This window comes from Rhea pennata, chromosome Z, assembly GCF_028389875.1.
Source record: "Rhea pennata isolate bPtePen1 chromosome Z, bPtePen1.pri, whole genome shotgun sequence".
Lineage (NCBI taxonomy): Eukaryota > Metazoa > Chordata > Aves > Rheiformes > Rheidae > Rhea > Rhea pennata.
In genome coordinates this window covers 77,526,929-77,539,302 of record NC_084702.1, presented here as the reverse complement: position 1 = coordinate 77,539,302, position 12,374 = coordinate 77,526,929, and the positions used below count along the sequence as shown (strand labels likewise).

The 12,374-nt window shown below is 39.1% G+C and overlaps 1 protein-coding gene across 4 annotated transcripts in view; it reads left to right on the top strand.

The window, feature by feature from the left end:
- EPG5 (ectopic P-granules 5 autophagy tethering factor) overlaps nt 1-12,374 on the top strand; it is a 56,536-nt gene that overhangs the window by 27,809 nt on the left and 16,353 nt on the right. For all 4 annotated transcript variants that reach the window (XM_062599235.1, XM_062599237.1, XM_062599238.1 and 1 more), the window contains 11 exons: nt 253-363; nt 1,162-1,281; nt 2,195-2,361; nt 2,559-2,786; nt 4,662-4,785; nt 5,700-5,844; nt 6,997-7,168; nt 8,776-8,938; nt 9,515-9,657; nt 10,890-11,046; nt 11,897-12,091. In XM_062599235.1, the coding sequence (XP_062455219.1) occupies nt 253-363; nt 1,162-1,281; nt 2,195-2,361; nt 2,559-2,786; nt 4,662-4,785; nt 5,700-5,844; nt 6,997-7,168; nt 8,776-8,938; nt 9,515-9,657; nt 10,890-11,046; nt 11,897-12,091 (1,725 nt within the window). The remainder of the gene's footprint in view (nt 1-252; nt 364-1,161; nt 1,282-2,194; nt 2,362-2,558; nt 2,787-4,661; nt 4,786-5,699; nt 5,845-6,996; nt 7,169-8,775; nt 8,939-9,514; nt 9,658-10,889; nt 11,047-11,896; nt 12,092-12,374) is intronic.

Here is a 12,374-nt window from a genome sequence, read left to right as displayed (position 1 = left end):
AATTTCATGTGCATTTAGACACTGCATTTAGAACACCCTCTGCAAAGAAAGAAGTGGCAAACTCTAAAACAAATTTTTCACTAACAAGAAAGTAAGTATAAGCAGGCATTTCAGAAATGGCTTTCTAAACTAAGGTTGTGAAGTAGCTACTGGTGTAGAAAGAAACCTGGATTGAGGTGCGGTGACTTTTTTGTAGGTTGTAGATCATCCATTGGGTCCACACAAAAAACAGTGTTTTGTGTTTCCTTGCAGAATGCTTTAGGCTATCATTGTGACAAAGGTCTGCTGTCTTCACTTGTTAGCTGGATTGTGGCAGGCAATGTGACACCCTCCTTCATCGAGGGCAATGCAAATTCCTCTCAGGTACGTGGTGTGATGGTGTTGTAGGAACACTCCTGACACAAGCAATATACGGATGTTATATTCGTTTCCTGCTGTTGCAGCTTTTTGCAGACGTTCGCTTGATGCTTCTTTCTCCCTATCTCTGTGTTTGAGTTTTCTTGTGATAAAATCCTACTTTACCCTAATTCTGCAACTTTATTATGCTAAAGGGAAGATGGACATTTTGCACTGAGCAAACTTTAACCTGATACGTGTCCAAGAATTAATATAATTGGATTCATTAGTAAAAATTAATACTAAATCTTCATTTCTTCCTGACACATTTAATGACAGAAAATAGGCATAGACTTACTCTTCTATTAAATCAGTTCTTTTCTGATGAGTATTTTGAATATTAGGCTTTCTCTCTCTTTTCTCTGTACCTCTACAAGCAAAAAAATAAAAACAACAACAACAAAAAAATAAGCAACCAAAAAAAACCCTTCAGTATCCCAACTGGAGACGGTTAGTGCAGGTGGGAAAAAGGAGACTTTATTACAATGTTTGAGTAAGTTAGTTAGTCTAGAACTCTCTGGATAATTCTATGTATGGTTCCATAAACCTGCTTGCTTCTTTCTTGCACAAGCTGTAATAGAATACAAAAGCGAATAGATGAATGTAGACAGGGAGGAAACTCATTGATTCTTGTGTCTTCCTGTGATACTGCTTTTGCAACTTTGTAATGAGAGTTGGGAGAAGACTTTCTGGTCAGGAAAAGGGTAAAAATCTCCCTCTGCCTGGTTTTGTGATCAGTATTTTCTTTACTGTTGTGTTGTACAGGTCTGGTTTTCATGGGTAGTGTTAAATATGGAGTCAATATTTGAAGAAGACTCACAGCTTCGCAGAGTCGTGGAGGGGGAATTGGTTATTAATGATTTAACTCCAGATCAAGCTTTGAAGGTGAGAGAACTGTTTACCATCTTCTCTTACAGAAAACTGCTGTAGGAAAGTATTCTCTTGGATTGTTTAGTTTACCTCATGCACTTTTTCTAATCAGACAAAAGTATAACTATATAATGCCTTTTTTTGCTTTGCTTGAGGCATATGTTCTCCTGGAAAGCTAAGTTTCTGTTACATTTTTGAATATTGTATTTATGCAACGTTGCATTTATGCATTTATTGCATTTAAAAGCTACTATTTAAATGTCTAGTCTTTATGTATTATTGTTTACTGAAAACTTAATTCAGTAATTAGTGCTTTTATATGATTTTTTTTCTTTTCCTGGGTCATCTGAATACCTTAATCTGCAGTGGATTTGTTTTATACTGCTGAGATGGGAAATGCAGATATTTTTGTCTTACAGGTTGGAAAACATTGTCTTATGTCAAAGAGCATTTTTCGTATTATCTGAATTTCAGCTAAGTCTGGGCTTTTAGTGTTTTCTATTTGGTTGCTTGCAGGTGAGGCTGAATTATTTTCCAAAACTTTCAGAATTGTTCAAGTCTCTCCCTTAACAAGGCACAAAGAGTCAGGTGTGTTTAAGCCATATTTGCAATCTTCCTGCCCAAATTCAGTTAGCAAGTCTGGAGTGAAGCAGGTTGAAACCAAAGCTGTCCAGTCTGGAAGTGTAACTTTTGAGCTGTCCTTCATTTTAGCTGTTTCAATATCTTTTGGTGGAGAACTTGAGCTGGAAACTTTATGAAAATAGGTTTTCTTGGGCTGAGTCTAAGCTGGCTGGCATATATCTCGGGCCCTTGGGCACTAGTCTAGAGAACAGTTGTCCCTTGGTTTTGTGTATATGTATTTTTGTGGAAAACTGCTCCTTACAGGGAACTGCAGTGAGACACTTGCTTGAAAATGTTCTTTTTGCAGAAAGCGCAGACCCAGCTGAAGCTGCCCATAGTGCCTTCCCTTCAGAGGCTGATGATTTACCGCTGGGCTCACCAGGCCCTTGCTACTCCTGCTGATCACCCTCTCATGCCACTAATCTGGCAGAAATTCTTCCTCCTTTACCTTCATCGACCAGGGCCACAGTATGGGTGAGTCCATTGATCATAAAGGCTCTAGCAGAATAGTGAGCACTAACATATGTTGTATTTTAAGTGGGATTAGTAAAAACTTTGTGCTAAGGTCTCATCTGAAAGTGCTGGGTACTAGCAATTTCTTTAAACCAAAGATCAATTTATTAGAGGGGATGCTGATTTGACGCTTTTTGCTTTTTCTGTTCGTTTTGTAGGTTACCTGTAGATGGCTGCATTGGAAGAAGGTTCTTCCAGAGTGCAGCTCATATTAACTTATTGAATGAAATGAAGCAGCGCTTAATAGAGGTAGCGGACTTCCACCATGCTGCTAGCAAAGCACTTAGGGTGGAGAGTCCTGCAGATGGCAGTGACAGATCACCGGAGAAGAGGAGCCGCTCACCAGATTACCTGACGTCCCCAGAGCTGCATAAGGAACTCGTCAGGTAGAGAAAACCTTTTCCATTCAGTCTCATTCTGCACAGTGACCTGAGCAATTACTTGAGCATAGTCTTAACAGTGAGAGATGTGAAGGGATGTGACCCTAGACTGAGCTAGATTTACTGCAGAAACTTCTTGTACACATGGAGTCATGGTCAGGTCTGTTCTTCTTTTGATGCAGTGTGTTTTATTTTTATTTATTTTTATTTTTTATATTATTTATTTTTTTACTACTAGAAATAAGTGTTGATATAGTTGTCACTCTCCTCCTGGGATGTTGGGAGAACGTTGCTCTTTTGCCAGTATGGGAATGACATTAATTAAATATTTGTTTAGGCACAACCACTGCCTGTACACATGTAGCTTGCTGTAAATGTGCTACTTTGTGTATGTCTGTCTGTCACAGTCTAGGGCCCAAATTTATGTCTTGAGTAAAATTGCTTCAGCAAGGAGTAAACTTGAGACTTTTAACACCTGATTCAGGTAGTGCAGTTTACCCAGCTGCTGTCCTGAAGTTGAGCTGTGGTAGCAGTCAGTGTGTTAGATGCCAGCTGGAAAATGATACGTCTTTGTTTAACCAAAAGCTTTGTGAAAGCGCGTCTCCTGGCGCTGGAGCGGGCAGAGAGGATGTGCGTGGTCCCCTGCAGCTCAGCTGGTGAACACTCGTTTTTGAGGGCGGTTGTAACTTGGCTATTCCTCAGCATCTTGTACCTCATGTACGCTGCAGCCTTAACTATGCTGTTCTGAAGACCATGTTTCTTGTTTCTGTTACACGGAGACTTCTGGTTTGAGAAGGCTACCTCAAAATATTTATGGCATTACAGTATCTGGATTTTTTGAGAAACGATAGTTGAAAGGGTTATTTGGAAGGAGTCCCTTGTTCTGGGTTTTTGGGCATACTGAGCTTAAACTTTTAAGTGCTTCCTCCCCAGCAATCAATAGGTACCGTACAAACACACCAGCGAAATCATAAATCCTTCTCAGTCTTATGTGAAAAATAATCATTGGCTATAACTTGATTAATATTTTGTCAGCCTTTCGTTTCGAAGCATGTCCCCAGTCCATCAGAAAATTGGACTGCTCCGCAGCCAAGTAAACATTATGCTCAGGAAGTTTTGTGGCCAGCTGGACAGGAAGGGAAATACTGGTAGAGCTCATCAAGGCTGAATCTTGGGACCAGTCTAGTTTTGTTTTCTCACCAGTTACGTTTGTATAGAAAACGTGAGTTTTCTAGTGATTATTTAATAGCACAATGTGAAGATTTAATGACGTTCTAGTTCCATATTCAATCAATAGTATGAAGTCCAAGACCTTGCAGCCTATTTGGGAACACATACTGGAATGACAGGGAAAGGACTTGTGTAAATGACTGAGGATGAAAGGTTTGTGGAAAGGACAAATATAATTCTAGTATGTATTGGGCAAAGCTGTTCCAGTTGCTGTAAAAACTTACATATCTAATTAATTAATGCATAGCAGTCATCAGTTAAACACTGGCAAAATAATATATGCAATATTGTGTATAAAGTTACACAGCAGTGTGAAGAAACAATAAATTCCAACCAGAATAGCTGCAAAGAAGAGCTACTAAAATGTTTTAAGGAATGGAAAAGGCTTATTTCAATTGAGGAACATGACGAAAAAACTTGTGTTTTCCGAACAGCATCTTTCCATGTTCGTCTTTGAACTAACACTTAGTGAACTAATCTCAGAGCATCTGAAACATCTAAATTTTGAACTATTTCTCCTTATAGCATGATTTATTGCCTTAACTTTAACTCCCAGAACCAGACTGTGTAATAGATGCTCTACGTGTAATTAAGGTTCATGTTGATTTATTATTTCCTTTTTTTAAAAAAAATTTTTCTTTTTCTTCTCAGGCTTTGTAATGTTTTTGTGTTGTGGTTAGAAGAAGAGAGCTTTCAGAAAGGAGACACGTACATTCCGTCTTTGCCAAAGCAGTTCGATGCGTATAGACTTGCTAAAATCATGCAGAATCAACAGGTGAAGTGCTTACAACACTCCACAGTCTGGGATCCAAAATTCACTTCCCTTGGTAAAGTGGGTGCACTTTAACAAATAGTGTGAGACACTTAGCGTCACTGGTCTTTAGTACGCCCATGACAAGTACTGTAGCTTTACAACTCTGTTTTTTTAACTAAAAATTCTATGCTGTCCCAAACTGCCTTATTTTATATTTGTCAGAATTCACATGCGGGCCTCTTGCATGCCTTAATGAGAAGGCAGTCCTTATTCGGTACAATTCTATAACTTTTTTTTTCTTAGAGAACTGTATAGAATTATCTAAATTGGATCTTTAAATAACAAAAGACTGGAAGCACAAATCTGCTCACATTGGTAGTTTGTAAGATGTCTGGATCAAATTTAAGTTAGCAAGTGGGAAGTGTGTAGTATTCTATCTGTTAAGCCTAAAGAGATATTAATAGTTAAAAGGGCTTTGAGAGGGAGGCTCTGGAAGAGCCTCATCTTGTGCCTCCTAGTATACTTCTGCTTTATTCTTGTAGCATATGAGAGTATTGAAAATACAGCCTGCTTTGTGTGTTTTTTTTTTTTTTTAATTGCTTTATTTACTCCTACTTAGGTAATTTGATTTTCTGTTTCCTTTTAAAAGGAGCCGTGTTTTAATTATCTCTACCCTTCCTCTCTTGTTGTCCATTAGAATTTACACCAGACTTTGTCAGACTTCTCTAAGGGTCATGAATACTTCTCATGGCTTATGATAAGACTTTTGCTGCTTTATTTCTGTAGTGTTTTTTTTTCCTAGTAGTATATTGCTGTGACTTAACTACAGGCTCTAGCTTTATTTAATTATTTTAATGTCCCAGCTACTGGAATGTGTTTGCAATATGTGATAATGAACAAAATGGTCATGGTAATTTGATTCTTTTGTGCCTTAGGATTTGTGGATGGAATATGTCAACATTGAACTCATACACCATGAATTTCAGGAAGCTCTAAACCTTTGGCTCCAGGTTCAGCTTGAATCACATGCAACCTCTAGTACTTCTGCAGGGCAAACGGATTTCACCAACCCTTTATCAGGTAGGAGATATGGATAGCATTAACCAAACTGTGGCAGAAAGTGTTATTAACATGTGGAAGTTCTGGTTCACTTAGAAACAAAGTGATACTATGAATAAAACTGTTAATACAGTTTGTGTTTTCTATTGGTATAGTATTTTGCATGAAGTTTTTTGTGGTGATCTTATTAAGATGCCCATATAAGGGGCTGGATTTTTTTGGAGCAAAATTAGCTGCATCACACAATAGTAGGTTGTATGGTGGCTAGAACTTAACTGGTGGGTGAACTCCCCCAGGATTGCTCTATGTAGAGTGTGCTCCAAACTGACTGAATTTTCCTTGCAATTTGGATAAAGGGAACTTGCAAGCAAAGGCAAAGAACACTCGCTCAAAAGGTTTTTTTATAAGTTTTTTTTTTTTCTGTTTGTTTTTGCTCGTGATGCCTTTGCTTTGCTGCTCCCTGGAGTTATGGCACAGTGAAGGGATTGTTCTAGCATTAAAGGGGATTAGAGTCATGGTCATTAGAGTCATTAAGGATAGGGCAAGATTGGATTTTTGGAGGGCTGATTAAAGAAGGGGAGAAAGGGAAGAGAAGGAAACTGGAACAGGATCATAGGTGGATCAGCATGGGTTGGGAAGAAAGTTGGGTGGGAACCAGCAGGAGGAGAGAACTGACCTGAAGAGAGGCTGTGCTTTGACAAAGAATTGCAGCTGGCTGCACTGGAGACCAGGGCAAATTGCAGAGGAAGATAGATGTGTTTGGCTCCACGGAGTGGGACTAGGAGCCTCTGTCAGATGAGGAAAAAATAATGGGGTAAGAAGTAGAAAATCGAAAGAGTAGAGAGTAGGACTGGTTAGGGGAAGCTGAGAAAAGCAGTGGAGCCTGAAGATCCTATGGTGTGTAATGCAGCTAGTGAATGAAAATGAGATGGGTAAAATAAACTTGCTAAACACAAACAGAAAGATCAGTTAAGTGATTATAAAAAGTGAGGAATCCTGGCAGTATAAGTACTTGTCCATTGTTAAAAACATGCTTCTTTCAAAACAAAAACAAAAAACCAAAAACCTACCATAATTCTCTTAAGTAATGTTTTAGTTCCATTATCTTCTAAATTTTTCTCATTGTCAAAACGTACTTCTACTCTCCTTTTTTTTTCTTTTTTCTTTTTTTAGCCAAAGAGAGAATAATGAGTAATTTGAAAAAGTTTGATACTCCCAAGCCCCCTCTTCCACTCCAGCCAGTGAAAGCTCCTGTGCCAGTTATTTCCTCTGCCAGTCTAGTAAGTCAGAAAGAAGCAATTCAGCTTATGTGCATGGACCTTAACATCTTGCAGCAACATGCCAAGTAAGACCTAACTGTTTCTTTCTTTTTTTTCTGCTGTACTAGTGTATCTAGTTGTCTGCAGTTGCCATTTACAGCAGCCTTATTTATGTTGTCAGCATAAGACCAGCACTTGATTTCTGCTTCTTAGCCTAGTGTTTCTTCCTTGGCTATCATACCATTATTCTATTATTTTAATCAGCTGCACAAGTTGTATCTATCTGTACATCAGCTCACATCCAACATCTACAGTTTCATGTCTTATTTGGAACACTTCATAAAACAAAACCTTCCCTTAGCCTAGATTTTTCTTGACCATAAGTTTAGTTTTAAACTCTGATGGTCGTTGGAGGTTTCCATTGCCTCAAAAGAGAAACATGATTTCTGGCACTGTTAGCTTTGTGTATGAAAGAGTGGAGATTTTAATGCTCTTGCTAAGAGAATCCAGATGAAATATTTTCAAAGTATCAAACAGAGCTGACGAATGTATAGCTAGTCTCAACTATAACCAATGTAGTTGGTTAGTAACAATATTAAAAAACCAAAAAGCTTGCTAAGGCTAAAAGGGGTTGTATCTAAATGCTTTCAGCAGCAATTTTAAGAAGGCTTTTCTTTTGACTGAGTCATCCCATAGTCTGGCTTTGTCTGATGAGGGGGAAGGAAAAAATCTTCTGCAGTAGGCAATCTGTTTAATTTCTTGCCAGTTTTTAATCACACAATCACAGAATCAGAGTGGTTGAGGTTGGAAGTGACCTCTGGAGATCATCTAGTCCAACCCCTCTACTCAAGCAGGATCACCTACAGCATGTTGGGCAGGATCGCGTCCAGGTGGGCCTTGAATATCTCCAGAGAAGGAGACTCCACAACCTCTGAGCAACCTGTGCCAGGGCTCAGTCAACATCACCGTAAAGAAGTTTTTTCTCACATTCAGATGGAACTTCCTCTGTTTCAATTTGTGCTCATAGCCTCTTGTTCTATCACTTGGCACCACTGGAAACAACCTGGCCCCATCCTCTTGATGCCCTCCCTGAAGCTATTTATATACATTGAAAAGATCCCCCCTCGGTCTTCTCATCCCCAGGCTAAACAGGCCCAGCTCTCGCAGCCGTTCCTCATAGGCAGGTGCTCCAGCCCTCTGATCATCTTTGTAGCCCTGCGCTGGACTCTCTCCAGTAGCTCCACGTCTCTCTTGTGCTGGGGAGCCCAGAACTGGACACAGGACTCGAGATGAAGCCTCCCCAGGGCTGAGGAGAGGGGCAGGATCACCTCCCTCGACCTGCTGGCAAGAACTCTTCCTAATGCACCCCAGGAGACCATTGGCCTTCCTGGCCACAGGGGCACATTGCTGGCTCATATGAACTTATTGTTCAGTACTAGACCAATTAAAACAAAAATCTCATGCAGATATGAGCAGTTTTGTTTTTCCTATGACACCATTTGTTATTACTTTGAAGTACTGTTACTTTGAAGCTTAACTCAGTTTTGTTTAATAAGCTTTTATGTTTTCTACAGAAGTGCCATGTGTCTTTGAACAGCGCATTACACTGAAGTCCTGTCTCTTGCTTTTAAATTCTTCAGCATTACTGTTTTCACTAAAGATTTTGGTAACTTTAGCAATAAATGGTTTTCAGAACTGCGGCCGTTTGGGAATCCCAGCATGTTGCTCTCAACAGTGAAATACTGGACACAATGCCCAAGCTGTACGTCAACCGAGAAGAGCAGATCACCCTCCATCTGGAGTGCCGGGGAAGCTCAAATAAAGGCTGCCAGGGAGCAGCACTTCTAACAGTCCAGGTTAGAGACATGGCTTTGCTTCTGTTTTGGGGCTACTGGACTTAAATAATGAGACTGAAATGATTGAATGGTTGCAAGAATGGATTTATTTGGTGTGGTGCTGCCATATACCCTTGAATACCTAATATGTATCTCTCAAAAGGAGTTGCAGATAAACTGTGGAGGGAATTAGTCCTTGCATAGGTTTGTATTAAACAACTTTCAGTCTAAATTGCTTCCTGATATGTGAACTTGGGAATATGTTCAATGATAGGAACAAAAGTATAAAAGTGTTTATGGAAGTGTTTGCATGTTGCTTAGTATGTGAATTTCTTGATTGCCTCTAAGTTTCAGTCCTTGTGAATTAAAAACATTACTTAAAAGATATGGCTCATATCATTATGTGATAATTAAATAGGAAAGTGACCAAGAATGTGTGCTTGGGCAGTGTGTACTAAATCTGATCAAAATTATTGGGGAAAATAGTCTATTCTCTGAGCTGCTTGCTGGGCTCTGCCTCATTTTTGCAATTAGTTGCAGCATTGGAAGAATTTTAGCAAAGATACTATTTTGAAATGAATACCTTTTCTCATTTAGTTTGAAGGAAAGCACAAAAACGAAGCAGTGAACCAGCAGCTTCATGCTTTGCGTAAAGAAGTGAGACAACTGCAAGCAGAAGCTACAAAGCCACCTTCTCTGGGTGTTGTGGAAGCAGCAGTACATGTGGAAAACTTTATAACGTAGGTTGTTCAGACACTGTTTTAGACAGTGTTGTTTTGTACTTGGTTTTCTGTGTCTGGAGTTAAAATGTGGAACTTGTTTGTGTGCTTCTGGTAATGGAGATCAGCTTGGCTGGACAACAGAGTCCGAATTTGTATGTTTGTAACAAAAACCTCTAAAGGAGCAACTCCGTGTATTATCAGAAGAGGTAACTCCTAGTCATTCAGCGCCGACAGGGCACATAATACTAGGTTCTACTTCAATTTATTGTACCCTGCCTTAGAATAGCCATTCTAACTCTGCAAAAGCAAGTTTGGTAGTGCCAAGGATGCTATGTAAAATTTTAAGAAATAGTGAACGTGTTTGTAGCTGATGTATCTGTGGTACTGTAACTAGTTGTTCGTAATACCTGTGTCTCTAGGCTATTCCCCCAAATAGTGGAGAAGGTAGTTCTATGATGATAAGAGTTATGAAGTGAAGCAATCATAGTAACTTTACAAAATGTGAAGCAAAGTACTGTAGTGCAAGAGGACTATATAATCTGACTTTTTGGGTGAATGAATAGATTAACCTGAGGCCCTCTTCTTCTTGAGAACTTTATCCCAGATCCTAGTTGAAGTCTAGAAGATCAAAAAGAATGGTGTTGGAAAACTATTTTTTTTAAGTAGTTGATTTCCTACAAGATGTATTCACTCTACAAATAAAACAACTATTTCTGCTTGTTCTCCTTCATCATTAATCTGAAAAAATCTGTATGTGGTCTAGGCTTTGGGATTTACATCTGCGGAATTCAGTGTTCTTCCAATGTTGCTTTAGTGTAACTTATTCAAACTCAGACTGTGGAGGGCTTGATTTGAGCTCAATAGAACATTCAATTGGCAATGTAATAGTAAGGATTGATTCTGTTTTTATTCCGTTACTGAGTCTTTTAAGTTAGCAAGTACTTGTTCTTGCAGTGCAAGTGTAGTGTAAGCATGTGTGCAAGCACATGAGGAACATGTTATTTGAGGGAGTACTAGTTTGTTTTTTATGAATTACAGTATTAAATGTCTCAGTGATGACTTTTTGAATTTGATTATGGAGACTGAGGTTTGGAGGTACCACTTAAGGTAGTAAAATTACTTAAGATAAGTACACTTGATTATCATGTAAAGCAGAAGTAACCATCTTAATAGCTATGCACTAGAAACCTTTTATCATAGATGGATTTCCGTACTTAAGTTTGACCTGCCTTTTTTTTTTTTTTTAACAGAGCCTTAATAAATATCTACAAGGTGCAGCCTCTACCTGCAATTCAGAAAGTTGGAATTAGTCTGTTTTTCACATTAGTGGAGTATGTGTGTGATGAAACCCAGCGCAACCCTCCCACAAGGCAGTTCTTCTCTTCCTGCATCGAGATTCTAGGCCAAGTGAGTTTATTCTCTCTAGTTTTGCATGCCTAACATGTACACCAATAGCCTGCTGATATTGAAGGTCTAACACCTTCGGAAGCTTAAATTGATTTTTGAGCTTCTCCATTCTTATCTTAGCTAACTGTATCGCATGCATAGCTTATAGAAGAATTTAAGCTTTGTACAAGCAAAAAAAAAAAAAACCCTGCTGCTCTGAGATGCCTGCTTAGTGCCAATAAATACTCAATGTGGTAGTTAAATGCTGAAGTAGGCTGGATTGTCTGTGGGATACTTAAATTTTAGGTAGTTGCAGTGCTTAAGAGTTTTGCGTGTGGTTTGCTGTTATTGATTATTTCCGAGCTGGCATATGTGTTGTCAGCCTCTGTGGGGAAAAAACAAAAAACGTTAGTCTCTACTTTGTGCCCCAGTAGTTATTTCGATCTCTTAAATGCTATTTGTTTCCATGTACAACTGTCCTTAAGTGCCTTTGGCAGCTGAGGTGTGGGTCGGCTCTTCATATTCATAGTTGTGTTTAAATTTTTACTGAAGTCAGCCAGTGCTGCCGAAATATAGATTTGTTTTCTTTTGTTAAGCCATGAGGAAGACTGGCGCTCTGCATATTTTTAAGCAGTTTCTGTGGCCACAAGCACTGTTCTTAAGCGTGCTAGGTAAACACGTTTATTTTACAATTAGATTTTGTGGAGTAGAAGTATTTAATTGAAGCTGATCACATACAGCTTATCTTTGTTTTTGAGAAAGCTGTTTTTGGGGGGCAAAAAAATATATTTGACCTGACAAAAAGCTTAAAGAGGTATTTTTCCAATAGATTCATGATGGGCCACTTTTTTCTCTCCATTCCTGATTTCAGGTGTTTATCAGTAGGACCAAATCAGAGTGCAAGCGTCTCCTTCAGACAATCCTCCAGAATCGAAGGCTCTGTACTCTTCTCTCTCCTTACTTCACTCCTGTTGCCTCTCCCAGTGAGTTTGTGACTTTGTATGAGAAAGTTGTGGCCTTTCTGAGTGAGGATAACAGTGACGTTGTCTTCATGCTGCTGACAAAGGTAAAATACTCATGAATCATAGAATCAATAAGGTTGGAAGGGACCTCTGGAGATCATCTAGTCCAACCTCCCTGCTCAGCAGGGTAAATGGCCTGTTTTGCTGGTTTGTGGGTTGCTTGTGTGGTTGTTGAATGCGTAAAGACTATGACTTTAGGCTTGAGAAGGAAGAGATCTACAGAACCAGTCATCAGAGGTATTTTAAAATACCAGATTTGTGTCTGTGGTGCTCATCTGAATGGTGCTTGTTGTGTTTAAGTTGAAGAGGGGCTGGGTGCAAGACTGA